A 26,030-nucleotide genomic window follows, 5' to 3' on the forward strand; every position below is an offset into this window, starting at 1 on the left:
AGTGTCTGATAAGCCAAAAACCAGGTCCAGGCATTGTGACATAAAAGGAAGAGAAACGGTGCTTGGCCCTGTATAAGCTGTCGCCAACAAGCTGACTTCGGGCATAGATAGAGCTTTTTCGATTGGCTCCAGTGGGCAAATAAGGCCACAGGGGAACAAAGACAGGTATCAGCAGTTGGGGGGAGGGTTTATAAGATGCAAAAGAAAACCTGGAGAAGAATGTAGGATACCATTGCTGACGTTTTGTGGAAATGCTAGTGCTTAACTGTTAAGTTACTCCTCTGATTCCAATAATGAGTATGCCTCTAAACCAGAGCAAGCATGCAGCAAGTAATGTCAGAAATCCTGATCTACATGCTTGTTCCAGCTCAGTGATTGGGAAAGTATTGAGACCATTAGATCAGTGTGTCAGACAGAAAATTGTCACACTATCAGAAGGAGAGTTTATCAGTGGTAGTACATTTCTCTTAGCAGAGGTTTCCTTGAATCTAATAATCTAACTTACATTTAATTTTAAACAGAAATTTTAAAAAAATACTTCCAATGACAACCCCATATAATTAAGTAGAATAAAGAATTAAACACTATAATTAAGTAGAATAAAGAATTAAACACTAAATGAATCCTAATACAGCCACTTATGATCTGCATCACTACCACACCAAGAAAAATATATGGGTGTGGATTGATAGAATGAAAAGTCATGTGATTTCTAATTCCTTTTTGCTGGAGCAAGATCATATTCCTATTATTTATACTAGTTCAAAAGGTAGGTACATTATGTAAGTACTAAAGTGTTTTTGTTGTTGATATCTACAGAAAGTATATTCTTTTATGAGAGCATTCTGATATGCCCATCTTGCTGCTACCTTTGAACCTCCATAATAAAATGTAATCTTGCTTTAACTCTGAAAAAATCACTGAGACTTGGATCAGCCTGCTGGGCTTTATATCCCTATAAAAAGTTGGGAGTCCATACTAATCATACTGCCATGTCTTAATTTACAACACAACACAATATATCTGTAAGCAAAATAATAAGTCATTAAATAAATACATCTGCAGATAGGATTTTCTTATGCGGATTAAAATCAGAGTATGTGTGACTGCACTCTGGCCCACCTCCTAGTGCCCCCAGCACCTCCCTATTGACCAACAAATCTTATGGTTGGCCCTGATGGCCAATAAGAACAAGAGCAGAAGGTGGTTCAGAGCGTAACCATGCAAGCTCTTGTTACAATTTGGACAATATAGTAACACCACATGTGAATTCTAGGTCACTCTGCAAATCGACTGTAGATTTGTTCAGGGACTTAAAGCTGTCTCCTGTAAAGGACTTGGGTCAGCTAAATAGGTTAGAAAAGCAAACGGCTTTAAAAAGAACCTTGAAAATTTGAGGGAAATTACATTTCTTGGTATTTCTGTTTATTAAATGTGAGTTTTATGTATTGATGTTTAGAGTAGCTGCTGTACAGATTACCAGTGAAGAATTTAGACAGATCTACTATTGTCTTAGATTTGTCAGGGTGAAATGGCTGAAAAGATCCTTTAACCCCTTAGCTACCAGTGACATACTTACGCACTGTCACTGGCAGCTGACCCGGCTTTACAATAGAAGCGACCCTGGTGGCTCGGCTGCCGCCAGATCGCTTCTACAGGACGGTAAAGTACAAACCCCCCGTGCGCGCAGTCTTTCCCAGGCTCCACTACCCCTCCTACGGGCCCAGGACCGCCATCTCAAGTGTCGGCGGGAAGCTGGGGAGGAGAGTGGCAAACATCCAAAAGCCTCCTTTACCGATATCCTCCCCGTTCTATGGGACCGGGAGCAACGCGTATTGCATCACTTCCGGTCCCTGAGGCCCAGCAATAAGCTATTGAAATGCGATCTGCACATCAATAGCTTATTTAAAGTGTAAAGGTGACACTAGTTTTTTTTGGACCCCCAGTATCACCTTAAAGAGTACCTGTCACCACCAATATGCTATGACACGGGGGGCTTGTAAGCCCCCCTATGTGATAGCAACTACAGTTAAAAAAATAATAATAATTAAAAAACATTAAATAAATGTAAAAATAATGATTTTTTTTCTTTAAGGTCTCCTTGTGAGAATGCGCATATTTACGTAAACATGCGTTCGGTGCGCTACGCATGTTGGGTATTGCCGCACACGCCAGAGTAAGAGCAATAACTCTAGGGCCAATATTTATGTGCATCTCTAAACTGATGACCTGTAGGGGCTCTTAAAGCATTGTCTATGGACTTTTTGGGGTACTGACTTTTGTCGCCTTTTCACTGAGGCAGACAGTTTTTAACCTGGGCATGTTTACTCGTTGTAATCTCATCTTTAATATTTCACACACAAAAAATGGGTATTGTATTGTGTTTCGGGGCACACAATTTACCTTAAGTGCATTTTTTTAAAAAAAATTGGGGTTTGATAAGGAGTTGCGCTAATATAGTGCAACATAAAAATGTGCAACTGCTGCCATTTCATTCTACATTCTTGACTTTCAGAAAAAAATATGTTTGGGGGTTTCAAGTAATTCTCAGGCCTAAAATGTGGATTATAACATGTGCAAAAAAAAAAAAGGCCTTGGCAGCGACAGGATCCTTAACCACTTGAAGTCCGCAGTGTTAAACCCCCTTCCCATCCAGGCCATTTTTCAGTATTCAGTGCAGCGGTACTTTGACTGGCATCTATTCCCTCATGCAGCGCTGTACTGAAATGAATTTTATACCATTGTTTGGAGACAGATAGAGCTTTCTTTTGGTGGTATTTAATCACCGCTGGGGTTTTATTTTTTACTTTAAGGAAAAATTACCTACATTTTTTTTTTAAACCGTTTCCCCTATATTAAATGATAAAACATTTATTATTACCCAATTTTTTGGTAAAATATAAAAGACGGGGTCAAGTCGGGTAAAAAGACACCAAACATGTCAAGCCGTAAAATTGCGCGCGCACGTGAAAATTCAAAAAACATAGGCGACGCTTTAAAAGCTTTTACCGCTCATCAGTTTAGTGTCATCAGTGATTGATGGCCCTAAAAGTATTGCTCTCACTGCGACGTTCGCGGCGATATGTAACGTGTGTAGAGCAATTGTCGTTTTTGCGAGCTGGTGCACCGGACGTGTATTTACGTTTATATGTGCGTAAACGTGGGGGTGGGGACTTTTTGGGGGGGTTTTTAAACTTTTTTTATATGTGACTTATTTTTTTTTTAAACTCTTTTTATGTTTTTTTTACACTTAATGTCATTGCTATTACATGCGGGGATAAAAATCCCCCTATATAATAGCAAAGGCATACTGACAGGTCCTTTTTATGGAGACATTAGGGGTCTCTAAGACCCCTAATGTCACCTGGGGACCCCCAAAGAAGCTGATGAAGCAGAGATCTGCTTCATCAGCTTCTTTTCTCTGACAATAGCAGCCAGATGACTGACAGGTGAATGCGGAAGTGATGTATTTACACATTACTTCCACATTCAAAGCACGGAGGGAGATCAGCAAGGAGGAAGATGCTCCCCGGCCGCATATGGGGCAGCAGATCCAGGGATTGAAGGTGAGGGGTCGGGGGGGGGGAGGGTTTTCTCTGCCCGTGTGTGCGCTAGGGGGCGCGCGCGAGCAGAAAAAAAATGCCGTCCAGTAACGGCAACCCGCCAATGTGAGTCCGCCAACCGTCCTTTTTTTGCAACAGGCGGACGGCAAGTGGTTAAGGGGTTAAAACACAGGCATCCTAGTGGTATTTATGGTTATACAGTAAATTCCCAATCATCCAGCATTCAAGCAACTGCCACTTTTTTGTCAGTTGCTTGGTGCACACTAAAAAAAAAATACTATCAACACTCAAGCAACCTGAAACTACAGTTATGCGACACCTTCCGATCCCTGTGGTTGCCGGATAACTGGGAGTTAACTGTAGTAAGATAAAAATCTGAAAATGCTCATTATTTATTCTCCTAAACCACAAATTCCACAACAAAATTCACATACACTGTATGGTCAAAAGTTTGTGGGCACCTGACATTTAACACCTATATGAGGTTGTTGAACATCCCATTGCAAAACCATTGGCATGAATATGGAGTTGCATGCCCCCCACCCCATTGTCTCTAACTGCATCCATTCCTCTGAAAAAGCTCTCCATGGAATGTATTTGTGAGAATTTGCACCAATTTGGCCAAAAGAGCATTTATGAGGTGAAGTACTGATGTTGGATGAGAAGACCTGGGTAACAATTGGTTTTCCAATACCCTCAATAGGGTTGAGGTCACAGCTCTGTACACACCACTTGGGCTCCTCCACACCAATTTGTCAAAAATGTGTCTCTATGGAGCTGGCTTTGTGCACAGTCATGCTGGAACAGAAAAGGGTCTTCCCTAAAAGGTTGGAAGCACCCGTCTAAAATGTCTTTGGATACTGTAGTATTAAGTAGCTGTCACTGGAAACACCTAAACACAATAACTTGAAGGGGTGTCCACATACTTTTGGGCGTATATGTAAGAAATTACACTCAAGGCTTATTCTTGAATTCTATTCTTGAGTTCCATCTGTGATTCTCTGGTATGGCCGCTTCTCTGCTAATACACTCTCTACATGCAGGCACTGCATTCGATTCAAAACGAAACAATTTTTTTTCTTCACATGCATTTTCCCTCCTTTTTCCTGCTGTTTGGGTCTAAAACAGGTTTGTGTTCTAATGCGAAACAGGAAATGATTATCCGATGTATGAACAGATTTATGAAACACTATTGTATGAGATATGATGGAACCCTTATTTATTTTTTGCACCCTACAGTTCTTTGCTACATTGCTGTGGGTTTAAGGTAGTCAAACTTTAAAAAATGGCATCACACAAAGCGAAGTCTTGTGAAAATTAGGCCGGGCCCACAAAATGTCTGCATGCAAAGTTGATCAATTCACTATAAGGTCTAACAAGCAATGCAATCGTTGCCAAAATCAACTTCTCTTTGAGATGTTTTCCAAAGTATAATTTGTTTAGCATCTGCAAATCTAATTTAAAGTCTACTGTCCTGCTGCAGAGTTGATAATGTACACTTACTTAACTGTAAAGATGATTGGCTTTGAAACGCCAATTCTCTATAGAGAGTGATGTTATGTTGGCTGGGGCGCAGCACACGCTGCTTGTGGAATTTTGTGCCTCACTAACACAGATCTCCAGTTTCTGACATTCTACATGTATGCCCATAAGGGAAAACTCCCTGCAAAATATATTGTCTGTCATAGTACAGAGCTCTGTCCACCTGGTTATGGAATGATATTACACTACAATTCTTCACACAGGTCAATGTGATAATATTTATAGACACTCATTTTTTTATCCTATAGGTGCCAAAGTTCTCGCCATTCATGATGAGAATGAGGAAAAGCAGGCCAGCTCTCTCTTTAGATCTGCTGACTAGCTAACGGCTTTTAATATGTGAGCTAGAAGACAATAGAAAACCTTCACTGAAGTTTAACCCTTCAATGAGATAATACTGAATGAATGTGTTGGCTGGACTTTCAAAAGAGTTTCACAATACAGTTTACTGAGGCTGCCAGGAAACTTCAGCAACCCTAATCTGAAAGGTCATTTAGAGCATATAAAAAGTAAATACGTGATCAGTGTCAAATCTAAGAATAAAACAAAGAGCTCACACTATCTTTATCTACTAAGAATAAATATTGAAATTTTCTCATCATCATGGAAACAAGTAATAGACCTGAACTAAAAAAAGTAGAAATTTGATATTTTATGTGGAACATCTACAAAAAAGTTAAAGTGTATGTAAACCTTTGACAATGACCTTCTCCTCTTCGGTCCCTTTTGGTCTGTTAAATATACTGTTGGAAGCTGTTTGTTATGTCTGTTTTATAAGTGCGATAAAAAAATAAACTGTTGATCTTTTCAGAAATTTCGAGCTGTCCTACATCCTCTACTGTATTAGCTCAAAGAGTCAATTTAGCCCTCCCAGTTCCTGTCTTAGGCCCACAAGTAAACGAGTGTCTATGCTTTTAAGAAGACCATGAAAGTGGTTGACTGATTTAGCAAATGAAACTGGGCCGGGCCGACACTATTTAGTCCACAAAAATGCTGTGTGTGGTCAGTCCACAATGGGAAAGTAGAAGCTGAGTGTATTTCTGGAAGATCAACAAGTATTTGTCTGTACTTGCATGGTCTTTAAATGGATAACACAAGAGCAAGCATGCATGTATTGGAGAGATGTAATGCATATGTTTTTGTTTATTTTGCTTTGACATATATTTTAAAAGAGAACTAAAGCCAAACCTACCTCCGATATAGTCGGGATCCCAATATTGCCAGGATCCACTCTGCTGCCTGATTGACATCTGGCTCTGTCTCTCTAGAGCCAGCTGTGCCCACCCCCTCTCCTGTCTGTCCCTCCAATGAGTGCTGGAGGAACAGAAATGGGAGGGAGGGAATCCCTGCGGGGAGCTGTAACTGACATTCAACGGTCTCTGCAGGGAGAAAATTACTGCTTCTTGATCATTAACCCACAAGTCATCAGGGAGGAAGCTTGGAAAATTATTACTTCACTCTTCATAGCTGAGTGGTACTCCAGTAATGAGGCATGAGGGCCACTCAGTCCGGGAGTACTGTGAGTCTAGCCCCCTAGGGAGCATGTAACCCACAGGCTGGGCAGAATGACACAGTGTGACAATGCTCTATCCCTGACTCGAAAATTCTGCTTCTGCATTATCAACCTGCCACATGCTCTCCCAATGGAGACCACAAGCACCCATGCCGACACACATTGCACAGGCGTGGTCAACTGTTGTCACCATTAGCAAACTTCTGCCCCCAACAATCATGTGCAGCCACCACCTGGAGCACATAAAGGTAGAGAGGAAGGTTTGTAATGAGGTAACAGGAGATCAGTAGTGCTGATATGCAACAAAAGAAAAAAAGTGAAAAGACGGCTGTTTCAGGTTCAGCGCATTAGCAAACCTAATGGAATTTAGTTAGGATCTAAACCCCCAAAAAATAATATTTTGCAGCTTACAAGTCCTTAGACATGGTGGTTGTATTAGTTTTCTGTGTCCAGACTAAGTATATTTCCTGCAAATACAGAAAAATGCCTGCGGTGCAGCTGCGTCCTCTTATGAGGAGGTACAGGCTGCTGCAATTACACACAGCACCTGTCCCTCTCAGGAACAGGTCTTTGCATGGGTGTGCACACTCATGTGAATGAGCCCTAAGAAAGGAAGTGTGTTATTGGCTGGAGTACTAGGTAAAAACAAAAAACCTGAAAAAGAAAAATCTAAAGCAGCCACCACATCTATGGACTGATAAAATGATTAATAGGAAATTTCTGTTTTTAGGTTTGGATAAGCTTTAAAGCCCAAATTAACCTAGAGCTTAAATCTGCTACATATTTTCCAGGTGCATCAAAACAAAAGATGTGCAAAGTCTAATGATGGCCATACACCTTACAACCATCGCACGGCTTTCATTGTGTGATGGTTGTAAGGTAATTAAAACCTTGTACGATCTGCATATCTTGGACAGGCAGATCGTACTTGCGATCATCGCAAGCCCGCCTCCCGCTGATGGGAGGGCTTCCGACCATTCCAATGCTGATACACCTGCCGATTATCGTATGATCGCGGGTTAGTGGCACGCTCGGAAGACAAATGCCGAACGGGCGCGCAAGCGCACACTGCCCGCTCAGCATTGGAATCATCGGAAGCCCTCCCCTCAGCGGGGAGGGCTTGCGATGATCGCAAGTATGATCTGCCTGTCCAAGATGGGCAGATCGTACGAGGTTTTAATTACCTTACAAGCATCACACAACGAAAGTCGTGCAATGGTTGTAAGGTGTATGGCCAGCTTTACTGTTCATTTTGTTTTAGAAAACACCCACAGCCTGAGTAGAAAAGTCTGTCCACTGCCAGCAGCCACATAGGAAACCCTTCTTCTCTATGTGGAAGCAGTGGTCTCTCTGCAGAGGTCAAACATGCTGAGTCACACCTCCTCAATAAGTAGGGAGCATGAGCTTTGCTGACTGAACTGTTAGACCTTGGACACCTTTTATTTTTTATGCACCTGGAATGTATTAAGCAGCTTTAAACTGATTCAACTGGGCTTTAAGGGCTGTGACTGGCTAAAAAGATGCTGATACCCCACAGCAAGTGTTTTCAGAGGTGCTGGTGATGCCAGAGTGAGCATGCCTACAGTAAATGGAGAAGTGAGTTTTAACAAGAAACAAATGTCTGGCTGTGCTTTATTTACTATATTTACAGTATTTACTATACTGTAGGTATCTTGTCAGATACTGAAGGGGCGAGATTCTGCACAGGAAGCACTATAGTGAGAGGACACTTTCAAATGTACAGCGACAACTAAAAACATCAAAACAGGGAGCCCAAATTGTGCCTTTTCACAGGAAACCTCTGCAGTCTATGTGCGCCACTGGGAAATGAGAAGAACACAAAGCAAAGCATGACTGGCACAAGGTATTGTCATGTTACCTAGTACTGCACCATACCAGATATCATTAGGATTATGATCGATCTACAGATGACATCTGCTGATCAACCAAAGCAACACCATGGACTCATGTATGAAAACCAGAGGAAGTGAAATGTGCTGTTCAATAAAAAGCAACCAGTAGGATCCTTTCTTTCATTTCCTAACCTACTATATAAAATGACAGAAGGGATCAATTTTGGTTTCTCTGAGCAAGCTAAACACTTTCTCCAGTCTCCAACCATGAAGCCACCAGGGCAGCTCAGCTGCTTCAAGTTTGTGTATACTTTGGAATAATTCTGTTTTCACGTGCATGCATGGTTTAAGTTAAAACACAGAGTGAGACACAGCATACAATGAAGTGTGTGGGGAAAGGGAAGGAGGGGAAAAAAGATAATAATAAAACGAAAACTTACATCAGATATACTAACCTTAGAACCCTGGACAAATAACAGACACACAGACAACAGACCACAACAGTACAAGAAAAAAAAGCATTAAAATCAAAAAATAAAAACAAGTTTAAAACAGAATCAATATCTAATGCTACCGTTAAAAAGTACTCGGAGACAACTAAAATATATATATATATAAATATAATAACTGTTTGTTAATTTATTTATTTTTTAAACTTAAAGAAAAGCAATTCACGCAAAATAAATATTTAGCAAAAAAAAATAAAATAAATCTGCCCTAAAAGAATTCAGGGTGGATATGACTGTCTCAGTTGCATAATCCACAATATAAACTAAGTCACTGATAATGAGAAATATAAATGTCATTCCCACAAAAGGCCACTAGATGGCAACATTGTACTTACAGTTGGTGAGGTGGCAGCCGACAACAAAGGCAATATTCCTCCACAGGCAATGATGATGTTGTCGACCATTTGGGATATCAGGTGGATAGTGTTATGGACAAAGATGATATTTTCATTGCTATTGACAAAGTCCATGACAGATTTCGTGGAATGGCTAAAGAGCAGAGAGGAAAAAAAACAAAAAAACAAATAAGTACTGTAGCCGAAACAAATAAATACTCCTCTTCTAAATACTAATCTTACTGTCTTCTCTGTCTCAGTATCTATCACTGGCATTTGATTATTTAACACCGTTGCTTCCCTTGGGACCATACCAAAGTATTTGTGTAAGAGCCTCATGGGAACGCATGCAAGCACTAATCTGTTCAGACTGGACCGCAGGAATTGATGTGCCTTTGCGTTCCCATGCGGCTGATCGCATTGTGGCTGGAGGGCGTGGCCTCACAACATAGTGAGCCAGCCTCAATGCCATGCAGTGCATTCCAGCCAGAATCGGGTCGGAACACACAATGGTTGGTGTGAACGAGGCACAAAACACTGGGAGGGGAATTTACCAAAACTAGAGCAGACAAAATCTGGAGCAGCTGCCCATGGCAACAAATCAGCTTCTCTCTTTCATTTTCAAATCTTAACTGAACAAAATGAAGATGAAGATGGTTGGTTACTATGGGCAACTGCTCCAGATTCTTTCTGCTCCAGTTTTGATAAATTCCCCCTTGGATATTTTGTTCTCCAACTGTTTGTACCATACATGTATTTCATACAAGGTGAACTATACTGTTAGCCATATGATGTCAGCTAGAAACCAAATCAGAATACTGAATATTTAATAATAGGGAAAATGTATTTTAAGACTTGCCTTCCACGTCACCTGTTCCACAGACCACCGAGTAAGTGATCATAAATTATTTATACTTTGTTGAGGTAAAATACTCTATATAAGACGCAAACGCTGTCTTGGCAAGCTGCTGCTAGTGTTTAGGGGATTGACTATAACCTAAATATTCAAATTAGCTTTTTTTCATAGAGCTTTGGTACAGACGCATCACAATATGGCTATGTGGTGCTTTCCATAAACTGAAAGTGTGTCATCCATTTAACATGTTCTCTGTTAACGTTATGATAACATGAATCCTCATGAGAACAAGAGTGTTCAGTAGTAGTTCAGCTGCTGCAAAATGAAATCGGTATTAAAGCACATTGTGCTCAAATATCTTTACAAAATCTGAGGACTAAAGACAGGATTACCTTTGTGAATTGCTTACCCTGAAAAAGACTCAAATGCAATTTTACATCATAAACAAATGCAGCATTTAAACATTGACTCATCTCCTTCCATCTTTAAGAAGTGAGTGACATTAAATCAGCAAATTTTACCTCCTCCAAACATGCACATCTGTCTCTAAAGCAAACAATAAGTCAGTAAGGAGTCGCTGGTGCATTGGGGACCACTTGAACTCTGGAATTCGGAACATAGTGGTTCGCGGGCCCGGGCTGAACTGCCGCCTTTGCTCTTCAGTCATCGGCATCCCGCGGAATCCCAAATCAACGCGCAAGTCTCGTTCATGTTGGCTGATGATGCGCCCCTGAACTGCCTACAAACAAAAGATTTATATATTTAGCATTTAACATTGGTGTAAATACTTCAACAATGTTTTCAAGTGATTTTACAAGTTGTTCCAAAAAAAACAAAAGTTTCAAGCTAATTTACATGTTAAAAAAACGCCTGCATACCTACCACTGATTATCAAAAGTATTACATATCATATTTCGGACGGCCCAACATTGTATTGAGTTATCCCTTTTTGTTTTTACCTTTTTTTTTTCTTTTCTTTACTCTCTTGCACTTTTGCGTATATCTTAGGACCTATACGATCTACTCATTCAAAATACTCTTATTCTGCCTACTATGTTACACTGTTACAGCCCGGTCTTTTGCTAGTTAATTGACTGCGACAACTGGATCTAGATGTATCCCTTACATTTTATACCTATACGTCCTCATTTACCTATCTTGCATATGTTATGTTTATCCTGTAAGATTTCGATTTATAAATAACTAATTTATTCCCACAAAAACGCCTGCCGTAATGCCATTAAGAATACTGAATAACCCACTAAGGCTCCCATAGATAGACTGATATACACAAGTAACCAAGTATAACTCTAAGTAGTCAGGCAGTTTAGTAGATGGCAAGAACATGCAAGCATCCAACAGGAATTGAATGAGCTTTTTGTGAAGACCAGGGCACGGGGGAAATAACCATGTTCTTCTGTATGTCAAAACAAATACCTAAATTCTCTATACATCATACAAATTATAAAGCCTCTTTGTAAATATTTAATAACAAACAAAAGTTGGGAAGACTTTACAACATCCATATATAAGCAGGCTGACAAGTTAAACACACAAGTAAGCGGCTTTTAGCAGTACATTAGTATTTGACTTCTAAAATTAGGCTTAATTGTTTTTGTCGTGGAGTTCTACAAACAACATTTCAGCACAAACTTTTACTATACACCACATACCTCTCACACCCCAAAAAAAGTCACAGCCTAAATAAAGTCCAGTCACCATACCCACACCTTAATCTTTTCAAAACTAAAATAATAAAAAACGTTTCAGCTTTACATACAAGTGATGAGTAAAATGATAGCCCTGCGAAATGGCAGAACGATACAATACCTACAAATTGTCCATAGATGATGCTTGGATGTAATAGATAAAAGCCTTCACAGCTCATGAATAAGGAGATGACTAAATGATGGCTCCAGAATGATGTCCCTCACTGGTGATACCTAATGTATTGCACAATTGTCATTTTTGCATTTGTATGTACATGGGTGGCTTTAAATTGTTTTACATTTTTGGGGAAGTGATTTTTTGTTTTATTAAACTTTGGGGTTTTTTTTAACACTTTTGTTGTTACCTAACTTTATTGATATCACGGATAAGCATAGTGCAGTTAACAGGTTCTCTTTAAGGAGACATGAGGGGTCTATTAGACTGCTAAAGTTATTTGTGCACTCTCTCTAAGCAGACTAGGTGAAAACTGTTCTGGATCTGATGTTTTCCAAGCCAGAGTTGCCGGGTTTTAGAAGCTGCGAACCTGGAAGTGCACACAGCTCAGCACTTCAGGGATGACACTAGAACAGGAACATTAGTGAACAGAAATTCGCTGATCTCTCACTGATGAAAATTATGGCCGTGAGTTTGTTCACATGCCGGAACTACTTCTGCAGTTGTAGTAATAAAAGCGTCGAGGGCACAAACAGCACTGTTACAAAGTTAGGAAATACTAATGCTATGTAGCTTACATACATACTTTGTGCTGTAGAACATTTTAGGGGTAGGAAAATAGAGGAATCAGAGATGTTTTAAATCACTAAAAGGGATCCATATCGTTCCTTCACACATTATAGGAATAATGATTATCTATCAAGAACTTGGATGAGACTGACTCGCTTGTCTTTACAGAATGGGATAGGTCAAGCAGCCATAAAAAATTCAAAAATGTAAAATCAAAGCAGGAAAGATGCACAAAAATATAGAAAAAAACATGTAAACATGCTTACCAACTGCTGTAAACACAAGCATGTAAATTAAGTATTAACCTATCATTGTCTACCCTTTACATACCCAGCATACTATACTAGATGTGGACAGAGTATGAAGTAACATAATGCTAATCATCCCTACAAAACCTATGAATCTGCAAAGCTACACTGCACAGAAATACTAACGGAGGAACATCCCCCGGAGCACAGGTCACATGATCACCATGTCTGCTAATAATCACCTATGTCACTTGTATTATATTCCAGACACACAACCGCAGTGCTGTATTACTGTACTATTACTGACAAGATTTGCAACTTGTAATTCTTACTGTTGGTCCACACTCAGAGAAATCGTACACAGAGCAAAATGTGTGTCTAAACCACTGGGACACAATAGCACTAAAACCAACGTAGCATATTGCACACATACTGGGGAACCTTTCAAAGCTAATGAGCCTGAGATTGTGGCAGAGTGAGAGGTAGTAGACAATAGCAAAAGAGAAGCGATCGTCTCCTTCTTATGCTGGACCCCATTTATGCGCTACAGTGTACAGAACAAAATCTAATTTACCAGCACCTGCATAATTATAACCTAATTAACCAAACCACATACAGCAATGTCCGCAGAAAAAAAACACATAATTAACGTACACACATTCACAGAAGCCATCAGTACCATACTGACAGCCAAAAACATCCACAGAAACTTAATTAGAACCAAACTGATACAATCAGTACTGTACTGACAACCAAAAAGATGTCCAAGGACACAATCGGTACTGTGCGGCGAACCAAAAAGATGTCCAAGAACACAATCAGTACTGTACTGACAACCAAAAGATGTCCAAGAACACAATCGGTACTGTACTGACAACCAAAAAGATGTCCAAGAACACAATCGGTACTGTACTGCGAACCAAAAAGATGTCCAAGAGCACAATCAGTACTGTACTGACAATCAAAAAGATGTCCAAGATGCCTCAACCCCGCTTTTCTCCCACCAATAGCGAAATATTCTGTACTAAAATGGCACAAAAATATTCAGGAAGATGATCTCTATGATAAACTGAATGTGTATCCTAAACATCACTTAGTACATGGTTCGGAAAATTTAGAAAATGTGTAGTTTATTATATCTTGTGAAAATTGTTGTGACATTATATTTCTGTGACACAAATAAAAATATTTTGGAAAAAAAAAAAGATGTCCAAGAACACAATCGTTACTGTACCGAGAACCAAAATGATGTCCAAGAACATAATTGGTACTGTACTGAGAACCAAAAAGATGTGCAAGAACACAATCGGTACTGTAAACTTAACCTTCAACAGACCCTTCTGAATACAAATACACACACTTTCTCTAGCTCCACTTTTTGCTTAGAGCCAAATTCACCTGGAAGTCGACTGTTCCTCTTTAGAAATAAAGACAAGCACATAACCATTCGTTGCTTTTCAATTTCTTTGCTCCTGCAGTATATATTCAGAGACGCACAGAAGATAGTGTTTTTAACATAGAATTTTCACCTTTCTATCACCTGGTACAGAAAAGGTGAGATATTCCATTTACAGCTGCTGCTGAAACAAATTGCAGATACCACAGAGAAATGTATTACTATATTCAGCCATTGGTTACAGCAGCTCAGGAGAGCAATAAACTAACAGTGAGAACAGTCAGAAAACTGAGCTAGGGCAAATGTTGGCAATTGTAAAGTTTCTTAAATATAATTTAATCAAAATAACCCCCCCCAATAAAATAAAAATAAAAACAGTAGGCATTTTTTTGCAGTCAATCAAAAGAGACAGCCTCTTCGTCCATCCTATGGAACAGTATCTGCCCAACTAGAGATACCCATAGACATTAGATTAGGTGGAAACATATCTCCAGTCTCTAGCTGCCATCAGAGGTGGCTAAGCTTTAAACAGGTTGGCTGCCACAGAAAGTTTAAGAAACGGTTTTGATTACTATGATTCCCCCAAATGGGCCAACACCAGCAGTCTCTTCTTTCCCACTTTCATTGCCATAAACATATACATTTATGAGGTACTCTGCAGCATTCTAAAGATTTTCTAATGTGACTAGACTGTAATTCATGTGCTCAGTTTAGGGTCTGTGACAGGTTATAGCAGAAAACAAGTGTTCCCTGGGACTAAACATTTTGCCGGTCACAGACTATAAAAAGTGACAATTCTCCTGATCTAAAGTTGGCAGTTGTATGAAGATGACTCTTTTTCTTTTGAGTGTAGTTATTCTTTAATATATTACTTCATATCCAGTTATAAGACTTGTATGTTTCCATTAGAATCTATTGATTTATCCAACATGACTGATTGAAGTATTAAATGGGATGTGTCTGGCAAGGGACTCATTTTTTAACTTGTGATTTTTATGCGGTGATGAATGGGAGCATAATGGTAGAAGCAAACCAATGTTAGAGAAGTCTTAAACATGAAAAGAATTGAATGCGTTTCTAAACAGTTTTGGTGTGCAGTCTAAGACAGCCAAATGATCAGCCAATATATCATCCTAACCCTTCCTTCCTGCACACTCCTAGCTAGAAACTGCCACTTCCATGAGCAGCTAAACACAGGCCAGCTGAGTTTCAATGATTTGGCATGTAAGGTATAAAGAGGGACTGTAAACATTTCCTTTCACAGCTGGAGAATTCTACAGCCCGGAGTCAATGTCTGACCCCTTTCTAACAGGGTTATTCACAAAAGGGTGAAGAGTTTGGAGAAAGCAGGAGAAGTGAACAATCTGGGACAGCATAGCTGAGCTGGAAAGTGAGCTGAATTGGAGAATTGTTCCAAATCAGCTACGTTGTCCTAGATTGTTCACTTCTCCTGTCTTCTCCAAACTCTTCACCCTTTTGTGAATAACCCTGCAATGCAACAATGCCAAAGTCCCCACTGAATGCTCAGTAGGCCCACACCCTGGTCGAAAAACTATTTTACAATCACTAAGTCCCCATCACACATTGCTTCTTCATCAGTGTCCACAACAATGTTTGTTCCTATTTCACCGGTGTGTACTAGATTTCTTTTTTATGACACTCACTATACTGTCTGTATGAGCCTCTCTAACAGCTCTGCCCACATTGTCGATAAAACATTCTCTTGGGTGCTTAACATAGGCCTCCAATATCTATATATTGTAATTCCTTGGCTCTGACTGATTTGCCCAGGTGCCTAGTTTTGAGTCAGAGATTATGTAACAGTTGTTAAAGCCCTGACAAAGGGGGATTTTTTTTTAAGCCCCAAAATGCGTTGGGTGCCCTTTGTTACCCTTTTAACACCTGTGGAATCAAAATATACTGGATATGTGGGTTTTTCCAAAGCCAGGTGATTGCCACGGGAGAAGGATCCTGGTTTTGTGGAGAGAAGCTGAACCCAGACAATTTGGGACTTAAAAAAAAAAAAAGAAGAACCAGATCTAGCGTGCTTCACCTTGACCTTACGACAGCCTCTATGCAATGGTACTGTTAGATGGAAAAGCGAAAGGAATGGCACGGGTCCCTTTAGGCAGAATCCAGTATTTTGTTTGCAAACTAAACAAATGACAGGTTTTAACAAGTAAAATTGACAGTAAATAAACCAGATTTTTGATAAAAAGGCATGAAGCTAAAGGGCAACATTTTCATACCCGTTTTCCAGCCAATTATGCTCTAAGTGTGGATACTGTCTGCGTCCGAGCATGGACACCTGGGCCCGCACGGATGTGCAGTTCGGGTGTGCGTATGACAGCGTACAGCCACAGAGAAGAACAGGCTGTTACACGTAACACCTATCCCTCTTGGGAACGGCCCGACATGGGCGTGCACACCGCGTGAACGTGTATGCCCCGCATTAGCCCAGTGTGAATGAGGCCAAAGAGAAAATTGAACTAAAGTAAAAGCTACCCCCATGCTGTATAAACTTATAGAGGACATAATTACTTTTCCTGATGTCTGTAATGCCAAACCTCTCTCTTATACTGAGGAATCTTCTCCTGAAGTCTGCACTAAACCATCACTTCTGTGACGGTCAATTTCCTAGTTACTCCCTCTGTCTTCCACCCATTATGGGAGACAATGAGATGGGGGTCAGCAAGAGGAACCAGTGCAAGCTGAGGAAAACCATGAAGATTGACACACCGGGATTCCAACTGTATTTTAAATTTAATAGACCTTTCAAATTAAGCCTCCTTGGTTTAATCAGGAACCCACAGTCAAAATAGGATAAGCTGGTATTTATTGTAAAGAGGGTGTGAGTGCATGTGTGGGCCGTATCACGTCCCTCTGCTGTTAAAGGAAAGATCAGCAGAAGTAGGACAGTGACCAGCAGGTAATAGGCACAAGTAAGGAAGAGTGCATACTTAGAAAAGGTGTATATTGCTAGATCCACACTTGTAATTCTGAATCAGTAGGGCAGTGGCAGTTAAGAGATGGAATGCAATCTGTTGTCTTAGCAACGGGCACCACTCTTAAATTCTGTGAAAAGCAAAAAAAAGCTTTGCCATTCCTGCTCAGCATTCACTGATGGGCAAATTGCATAAATGCTACAAGGGAGAAAAGACATTAACTTTTTATTTCTGTACTATTTTGAACATTGGGCTCTGCCAAGTGTAACAAAATTTATATGATTAAGAGCGTTTTCAGACCACTCGATATTTCACATCACCTCTGCAGGGTAAACTTATTTTCATACTATAATGACAGTTTGGTTTTATTGGATTTCTGCATGTTCCCTTTTATGACAGGAAAGCTTTTTTGCAACCCTGAACATGCTGCAAAAATTATCTATAAAATAGAGGCCCATTTAGGAAACGATTTAACATTCTTTTCTTTATAACGGAGGAGTAAAAAGCCAAGCCAATTTAAAGTGTAAAGGTTCTAAAGCAAAAAAAACCCAGCCCAAAATCTGAAAAAAACGTATAGCCTATTAAAGACAACATAATGTAAAACCAGATTTTGCTGCACTATTCACCATCAATCCAAAGATTTCCCACATTTATTCTGCTAAAATTTCTCACACCGATGGCCAACATCATTAAACCCACTTTCTCTGAGCCCAGGTCAGCCTGTGACTGGACAGTGAAAGGATAAGCGGCACAGTGATGAGCTCATCTCTGTGACTCTGCTTTCGCTTCCTACTAGTGTAAACTTATGGACTAATTGGCTCCTTGGCTTCTTCCTTGCACATTAGAGTTCTATTGTACAGTAGACTTCTGGAGGCTAATACCAAGTCAAATTCAGGTATTTACACTGCTTGCATTTATAAAATACGTTTAGCAATTTATTATTGATAAAAAAAATTTGTCTTTTGTATCTGCCTAGAGTTCAGCTCGAAAAGGCCGGTTCACACCATAGCCAGTGCACTCCAGCACAGTTTGTGGCTGGAACGCACTGGCTTGCATAATTAAAGCCTCCTGCTTTCTGGGGCATGGTGGTGCCATTCATGTCAATGGCACTGCAGACATGGCTCCTGCCCGCAGTGCGATCGCTCGCACCAGAATGCGTGGTACAGCAATGCCCACAGTCCTGTGCAGTGCATTGACATGACTGGCACCACCACCACTCCCTCCAGCCCCAGAACGGGGGACGTTTTAATTATGTGATCCTGTATGTTCCGGCCACTAACCGTGCCAGAGCGCACTGGTTATGGTGTGAACCAGCTCTCAAGAAAACCTGCAGTGAAACGGAATGAACAAAATGCAGGGCCAAAGAAATCCAAGGAACCCCATAGCTCGTCCACCCCCCAAAAATGTTCTAAAGCCGTTTCTATTTTTCAACAAGTGCCCTAAATCCTTCAATATGTTAATGGCTGGTAGACAGCCATGATAGCTCCTGAATCCAGTACTATTTGTCCACCCATAAAAAAAATGTATGGAAGGAGAGAGTGTTTCTTGCAGAAACCAAACACAATATTTACCCAGCACGTTTTAAATGAAAAGTACAGACCGCTACAAACAGCAGATGCTTTTCTTGCAGGTATATTTTGTACATGTAAGGTCAAATATACTGCATGAGAACCAGATTTGTTCAACATATGGACAGCTTGGAAATAGGCACCATTCTATTGGAATAGGCCGCTCCCTGGAGAACCCATTGTACTGACACTGACTAAGCCTGTAAACAGTAATCACACCTTCCTCATGCCTGTGGCACGGTGTAATAAAAAAACTAAACATAAGACTCCAGGGTCCACAGTGTGATAAATGTTTTAGATACACACATGCTCCCATGAGGCTATGGCTTACCTGTATGGAAATATTTATGAGCATGTATTTCAGACTGATGAAAATAGCTGCCACTGGGATATCATTGCACACTATAAACACAAACTCATCTCCATGGTTGTCTGCCATGCTAAAATTGGAGGTGCGACACATTCAATGAATGAGATCCTCCACAGCAATGGGCGTAATTGATTTATTCAGTCCAATTACTCTGAGCAGAAGTTGTCATATAAATACAAAAGCAACATAAAATTGCGCAATACTATGAAAAGACCCTTCTACTGAATGAGTTTTAATGTATACATCAATTTACTATAACTCGATGGTGCAGTAAATTCAAATAACTGGACACATGATAGCACCTCACAGCACAACACTGTTTTGGATAGTTATTCCATCCAAAACAGCTTTCTCTTTTTGGCTGGAAAGTGGTGGGGTTTTATTTTCCACCAGGTCTTTATTTTGTCTGGGACTCCAAATAAAAAATGTCACCATTCTGGCACACCTGCAACAAGCGAGATTTTTTTCAACTGAAGTTGTCACAGAATCAAGTGAACCCTCATATTACTATGACGAAAACAGAAGAGGGTGCAGAACATAAGAAATATTTTGCATAGCAATATTCAGGGACTGGTGATAGAAGGCGCTTCAGTAGAAACCAAGTTCAGTTTGTCATAGATGTCAAGGGAAGGGGTGAGAGAAAATCTCCTTACTGGCCCCAGAGCATGGAAAAACTACTGAATTTTAATGCTATCCAATGCTACCCAAAATAAAGAAATCTCTTTTGTTTGCAAGTGTGAAGAAAACCGCATGTTCAGTTTATTATAAACCATCCTGCACTAGACTATGAGGGATTTATGTATCAAAATGTGCCAGCAAGAAAACCCTATTGTTGTCCACAGTCTTTCTGCAACCAACTATTTTATTTGGTTGCTATAGGCAAGACATTTTCCTCTAAGAGCAGCTTTGGAACATCATCCCTAAATATCTGAAATGTACATTGTCTGACTCCCCTTAAAATTGATATACTCCCTTTATTTTCAAATATGCAAATGTGGAAGTTGGAATCTGTTGATGATAAAACAGACAGCTCGAGAAACTTTGACAAACAAGACCAACCATATTTTCGAGAGACATGCCAAGTAACTTTAAACTAGGGACGCACCGATATATCGACCAAAAGTGCCATTTTCTTGCCGATATAGCGGTGCAGCCTATTCTCTCCTCCCTGCTGGGCACTGCTGTGTCCCAGCGGGGAGGAGAGAAACTGTCACAGGCGGCCGAGCGCTGCGGGACGAGAGCTAAGAGCGGCCGGCGCCTCTCCTCCCCGCACCGCTCAGCCTCCTGTCACAGATCATCTGTGACAGCGCTGTCTCCGCCCCCCCACACCACTCTGCCGGACTGTGATAGGCGGCTGAGCGTTGTGGGAGGAGAGACGCCGATGTTTTTTTTTTAAGTGGAGTAAATAGGAATTGTTTGTAAGATTTTAATGTATATGTGTGAAGTAACTTGGAAATTAATAAATATTTTGTTCAAAAAAAAAAGTGATGCAAAGTCAAGGCAGAGAAAGAATATATGTAGAAACATCAAAGCTTAGATGTCTAATCTACTAGATCAGCCACTCAGTCTGTCTCGTTTAGATGTGAAACACATTTGACACATGGACACGTTATTTTACTTACATACTTTAGGCTTCCCATTGACAGATACTATTTGTATCGTCCCCATGTACCAGAATACCACAATTATTAAAGTTATCTAGGCCTACTGAATAATCAGCAGTGACATCTAGTGCCCATGTTCACTAATAAGTGAGCTCCAAATATGGATTAAAAAACTGATTTTTAAGGGAAAGCGGTACTTTGTTCGTCCAAGTGAACAGGGCTGTGAATGTGGGTCAAAAGGTACACAGTAATGTACACTAGCCAATAATGTGTTTGACCTACAGAATAGATTTCAATAAAGCAATAGCAAACCAAACATTAATAGCATAAACATAACAAATAAAAAAATAACAGGTAACTATGCTCCACTGAGACTACCACTATACACAAAAATGTCTAATTTACAGGTGAATAGCCTTACCTGTGTGGTAGTTGTAGTGGTTTGTATTTTCTTAATCTCTTTGCCAAGATCCCGACCATCATCGGACCTCTCAGTGTCAGAGACGGTACTGCTAGCATCGATATTTACTATGGATTTGCTAGATGATTCAGATTCTAGTGTGGTAGTAGTCATTTGAGCATATTCCAGCCCCTTTGATGATGAAGCCAATTCTCGATCAGAAAGGCTCCCTAAACTATCAGCTGTCGTGTGGATTTTAAAGTCTTTCTCCCCGATTACAGCTGACGCACAAGTGAGGTCAACGCTACCTGTCATGTGGGCCAGCAGACCAAGATCATCATTAACACCGAGGTGAACATGAGCATCCTGGACATTACCAATGGTTAGATGGTTGCCACCAGTCAGCTCAGGCAACAGTTTGTCTTCTGAATGGGTAATTTTATCAAAAAGGAATGAGGTATTGTTAGAAGGGGTTTGGTCTTTCTCATCAGCTAGTGTGATCAGAGGACCATCTTTCTCTTCAGTTTCCTTTATAATGCCAACACTGTCATGAACATTGTTTTGAAGTTTTTCAACAGCCGCACTGTAGACATTGTCCAATAAAGATTCTACTTCCACCAGAGCACTGTTTTCCCCAGTGACCAAAGTCTCTGGAGATAAATCTAAATCATCCAGTTTTACCTCTGTAGCTTCAACCTTTTCTGCTTTGATATCCACCAAAAGGTCATGTACCTCAACTCGAACACCACCAGATGGTCTATCAGTGCTGGTAATGGCATCATCTGAAATTTTAGTGGCAATAAGCAGGTCTCTGGTGTCAGCATTGACAGGATAGTCTGTTTCACTTTCAGGACTCTGACTCTGGGAAAGGTCCTCAATTTCTCTAATTTCCAGTCCGCCTTTAACAGTTGCAACTTGCGAGAGACCTGATATGGTGCTGACATTTCCTTTTTTACCCTTCTTGATGTTCTCCTCTTCTTGTCTTTGATACTCTTCATACATTTTTGCCAAGTATTCCTTGTGAGCTTCATAAGTGACCTTAAAAAAAGAACACACACCTTAGTTACCCCATAAAAAGTTCAGGACACCTTGAAGGGTTCCTACACAACAAAGGTTAATTTCCTTTATTTGGAACCCTTTAAACATACACCTCACATACAGGAAGGGTTATGCGATTAGTTCTTAGCAACTAGAACAGCTGGAATCAGAAAATCTGAAGCTCGTTGAAAAATATGGCGCAATAAATGCCATACTCAGTAATGACCAACTGATAAAGACAAAATACATTGTGATGATTTATGCATAACCAACCACCTGAATTACTGTATCACTGTTCTAAACACAAATATACAAATACTAGTGAGTGGTTAGAGGTGATTTGTTTGTTTATATTCATTTAAAAACTTCAAATGATAACTGTTGAGACAACTTGGTGAAGGATTTCAGGTTAAAGAATAACTAGCAGCTCCTGTATGACAAATACCAAATCCTGTTACTATATGATGCACTGGCCTCATTAAGTAAACATAAGACTTCCTTTGCAACAGGCATTTCATATTGGCAAGACACATTAAAGTGTATGTAAAGCCAAAATGTGGGTGGAATTAGAACCCCTGGCAGTTCTTTTTTACTGTTGTCCCCACTGAGAAAATTAAACCTATTTCTCCTGGGGACCATTGTCACCAAGACTGGAAGTGAAGGAAATTTAAATTGTTAAGTTGTCACTAGAACAAGAGGGGGAATCATCTAACTGGGAAACCTGTTCCAATGACAACTGCTTAAGTGGGATCTATCTTACTTAGAAAAAATATCCTCTCACTTCCTGTTGTGTTTACAGGGAAGAAAGTTAAAGTAAATCTTCCCAATGGGACTAGGAAAAAAAAGCCCAAAACAAAGGCAACATGTGGGTTATATATTCCGCTACTCTATTCAGGATAAACAAAAAAATGGGCCTTAGATATACTTTAAATCAACTCTGTCATGAGTAAAGAATTGGAGCTGTCTTTACGGACACTATATTGACAATGCTAGCTGCCTGGCTGTGTCTGACCTAAAACAATATGCTGTTAATGAGTGTCAGACTTCCTTATCTCTATATCCGTGTGGGGGCAGACACTTAGAATGTACTGAAGCCAATGCATCAGCATAACAGCTAGGGAACTAACATTCACAAAAGGAGAGGTCAGCAAAAGCAGCTTCCACACTTTTCTCATGATGTAGTCTAAGATTCTTGCACACATAAAGGGATGTAGAAGCAGCCATGTTTCTAATCACAAAGCTAAGATTGTTCAAGTGGTGATAATGAAGATCTCCCCCGTTAGGTATCAGTTTGGCAAAACTGCTGTCAAGTCCCAAATAATTTTCTTTAAACAGAAAAAAAAAACGCTAAGAAACTTCATTGTTGTTTGCTAAACTCTATCAATGTATGGAGTTCATACAGTTCATCTGTTTTTTTTTTTCTGAATGGGAGTATTACTTTAAACCAATCAGTGGAAAATTTGGATAGTTTTTGTACACAGAGTAGCCCTTAGATTTCATCATGCCTCATATACCGTATATACTCGAGTATAAGCCGTCCCGAATATAAGCCGAGGGTGGGAAATGAGGCAGCTAATGGTAGATAGATACCAATAAAATTACATTAATATTTATTTAAAAGAAAAATAACCTAGCTCTGTAAGTGGAAAAGGGGGTACAGGGCTACATATCATGTACTACGGATCATTTAACCCATTCATGTTAGCAGAGGATCATTGTAAATGTATTGTTGCAGGCACTCTATATGTACATGTACTATATACTACATATAGAATGCACTGAACAATAGATTTACAATTATCCTCTGCTAATATGAATGGGTTAAATGATCCGTAGTACATGATATGTAGCCCTGTACTATGGATCATTTAACCCATTCATGTTAGCAGAGGATCATTGTAAATGTATTGTTGCAGGCACTCTATATGTACATGTACTATATACTACATATAGAATGCACTGAACAATAGATTTACAATTATCCTCTGCTAATATGAATGGGTTAAATGATCCGTAGTACATGATATGTAGCCCTGTACTATGGATCATTTAACCCATTCATGTTAGCAGAGGATCATTGTAAATGTATTGTTGCAGGCACTCTATATGTACATGTACTATATACTACATATAGAATGCACTGAACAATAGATTTACAATTATCCTCTGCTAATATGAATGGGTTAAATGATCCGTAGTACATGATATGTAGCCCTGTACCCCCTTTTCCACTTACAGAGCTAGGTTATTTTTCTTTTAAATAAATATTAATGTAATTTTATTGGTATCTATCTACCATTAGCTGCCTCATTTCCCACCCTCGGCTTATATTCGGGTCAATACTTTTTCCCAGTTTTTTTTTGGTAAAATTAGGTACCTCGGCTTATATTCGGGTCAATACTTTTTCCCAGTTTTTTTTTGGTAAAATTAGGTACCTCGGCTTATATTCGGGACGGCTTATACTCGAGTATATACGGTAGTTACTGTTATAGGTGCTTTACCAAAACTGCTAATGATGCTTAATATAGAGTTGTTTGCAATCCGATCACTAATGCACTGATGTTTTCCACCATTGAAAGACATGTCTGTAAGTTAGATTAAAGGCCAATTGCAGAGGAGAGCTATGAGGTATCTAGTATCCAAAATATTCTAGCTTTAGAAACTCTAAGGCCAGGTTTACAACGTTTCCCGGACCAGATCTGGATCGCGATGCATTTTTTTTTAAGCTTAAAATGCATTTGTGTGTATTTTTGATGCGCTTCCATGCTTTCCAGTGCATTTAAGACTAGAGAAAATGAGATGAGCAGTATTTGTTTTGTCTGGACCAGAACGGACTGTGCTGGTGTGAACAGAGCCCAGAAATACCATAGGCATACATTGGGATGCTTTTTTGGTCCAGGAATAAACTGTTCTGGTCCGGACATGGTGTGAACAAGCCCTAAGATAACTGCATCCTTGATACAACTATAAAGGATTGGGCATGTCCTCCTTTTCTAAAGCAGGGATAAAGAAGTGAAAATCACTATTTTATCCATTAAATTTACCCAAGAAAAATTAGACGACTTTTAACGAAATTATATAAACAACCTTTTTTGAGTGCAGGTGTTATACAATGTGGTCAAATCAGATTACGCTCCAAACAAACTTTTATAGTGTGGGAAAGCATTAGAACCTCCATCAGGTTCTTATTACTGTCTGGGTACCTGGTAGAGGAGAGGGGTGCCAAGTAGAGACAGGAAGCCTTACCCACATACCTATTTATGCTACACCTTGAGGAAGCATAAATCCTCAACTCAGTATTTCATAGTGAAACGGTAGCACAGTGAAGCCTTCTAAGAAGGTATTTACATGTCTTATTCCATCACATATCTCAAGAATAAGAGGATTATATTATTTCAAGATAGTGGGTATAGCCCTGCAAATGATTCCTTTACACCAGTGGTTCTCAACCTGTGTAACCTCGGGATCCACATTTGTCCTTGGTCATTAAGTTGCGACCCAAGTCTGCACTGCAATGGAACACACGTTATTAGGGTGCTGCTCGTTCCGGTGCGGCCCCACGAACTGTGGGTGAGAAGTGTGTTTGGGGTACTATTCAAATGAATGCAACGCACTGGGCATATATTTTGAATGGCTGCTTGGCACAAGAACAGACACTGCTGTGCTAGGGGGAGGCAGAGGAGCCTCATTTAGAAAAGTGGAAGGCATGCGGCGGACCCACTGAACATGGGTTCGCGACCCACTTTTGGGTCACGACCCACCACTTGAGAACCAAGGCTTTACACCTTCCTTTACAAGCCCTAATGTAGTGTACTGACAAAGACTAAAATAAAGAG

The 26,030-nt window shown here is 40.0% G+C and overlaps 1 protein-coding gene across 4 annotated transcripts in view; it reads right to left on the reverse strand.

Moving 5' to 3' along the window:
* Positions 1–26,030, reverse strand: part of NBEA (neurobeachin) — a 553,993-nt gene that overhangs the window by 303,784 nt on the left and 224,179 nt on the right. For 3 of the 4 annotated variants that reach the window (XM_018554199.1, XM_018554191.1, XM_018554181.1), the window contains 4 exons: positions 21,178–22,194; positions 10,693–10,910; positions 9,316–9,469; positions 8,912–8,935 (listed from right to left, as the gene is read on the reverse strand). In XM_018554199.1, the coding sequence (XP_018409701.1) occupies positions 8,912–8,935; positions 9,316–9,469; positions 10,693–10,910; positions 21,178–22,194 (1,413 nt within the window). The remainder of the gene's footprint in view (positions 1–8,911; positions 8,936–9,315; positions 9,470–10,692; positions 10,911–21,177; positions 22,195–26,030) is intronic. The other variant, XM_018554206.1, reaches the window with a different exon arrangement.

Source organism: Nanorana parkeri, unplaced genomic scaffold, assembly GCF_000935625.1.
Source record: "Nanorana parkeri isolate BGI_ZX_2015 unplaced genomic scaffold, ASM93562v1 scaffold8, whole genome shotgun sequence".
In the NCBI taxonomy this organism is placed as follows: Eukaryota; Metazoa; Chordata; class Amphibia; order Anura; family Dicroglossidae; genus Nanorana; species Nanorana parkeri.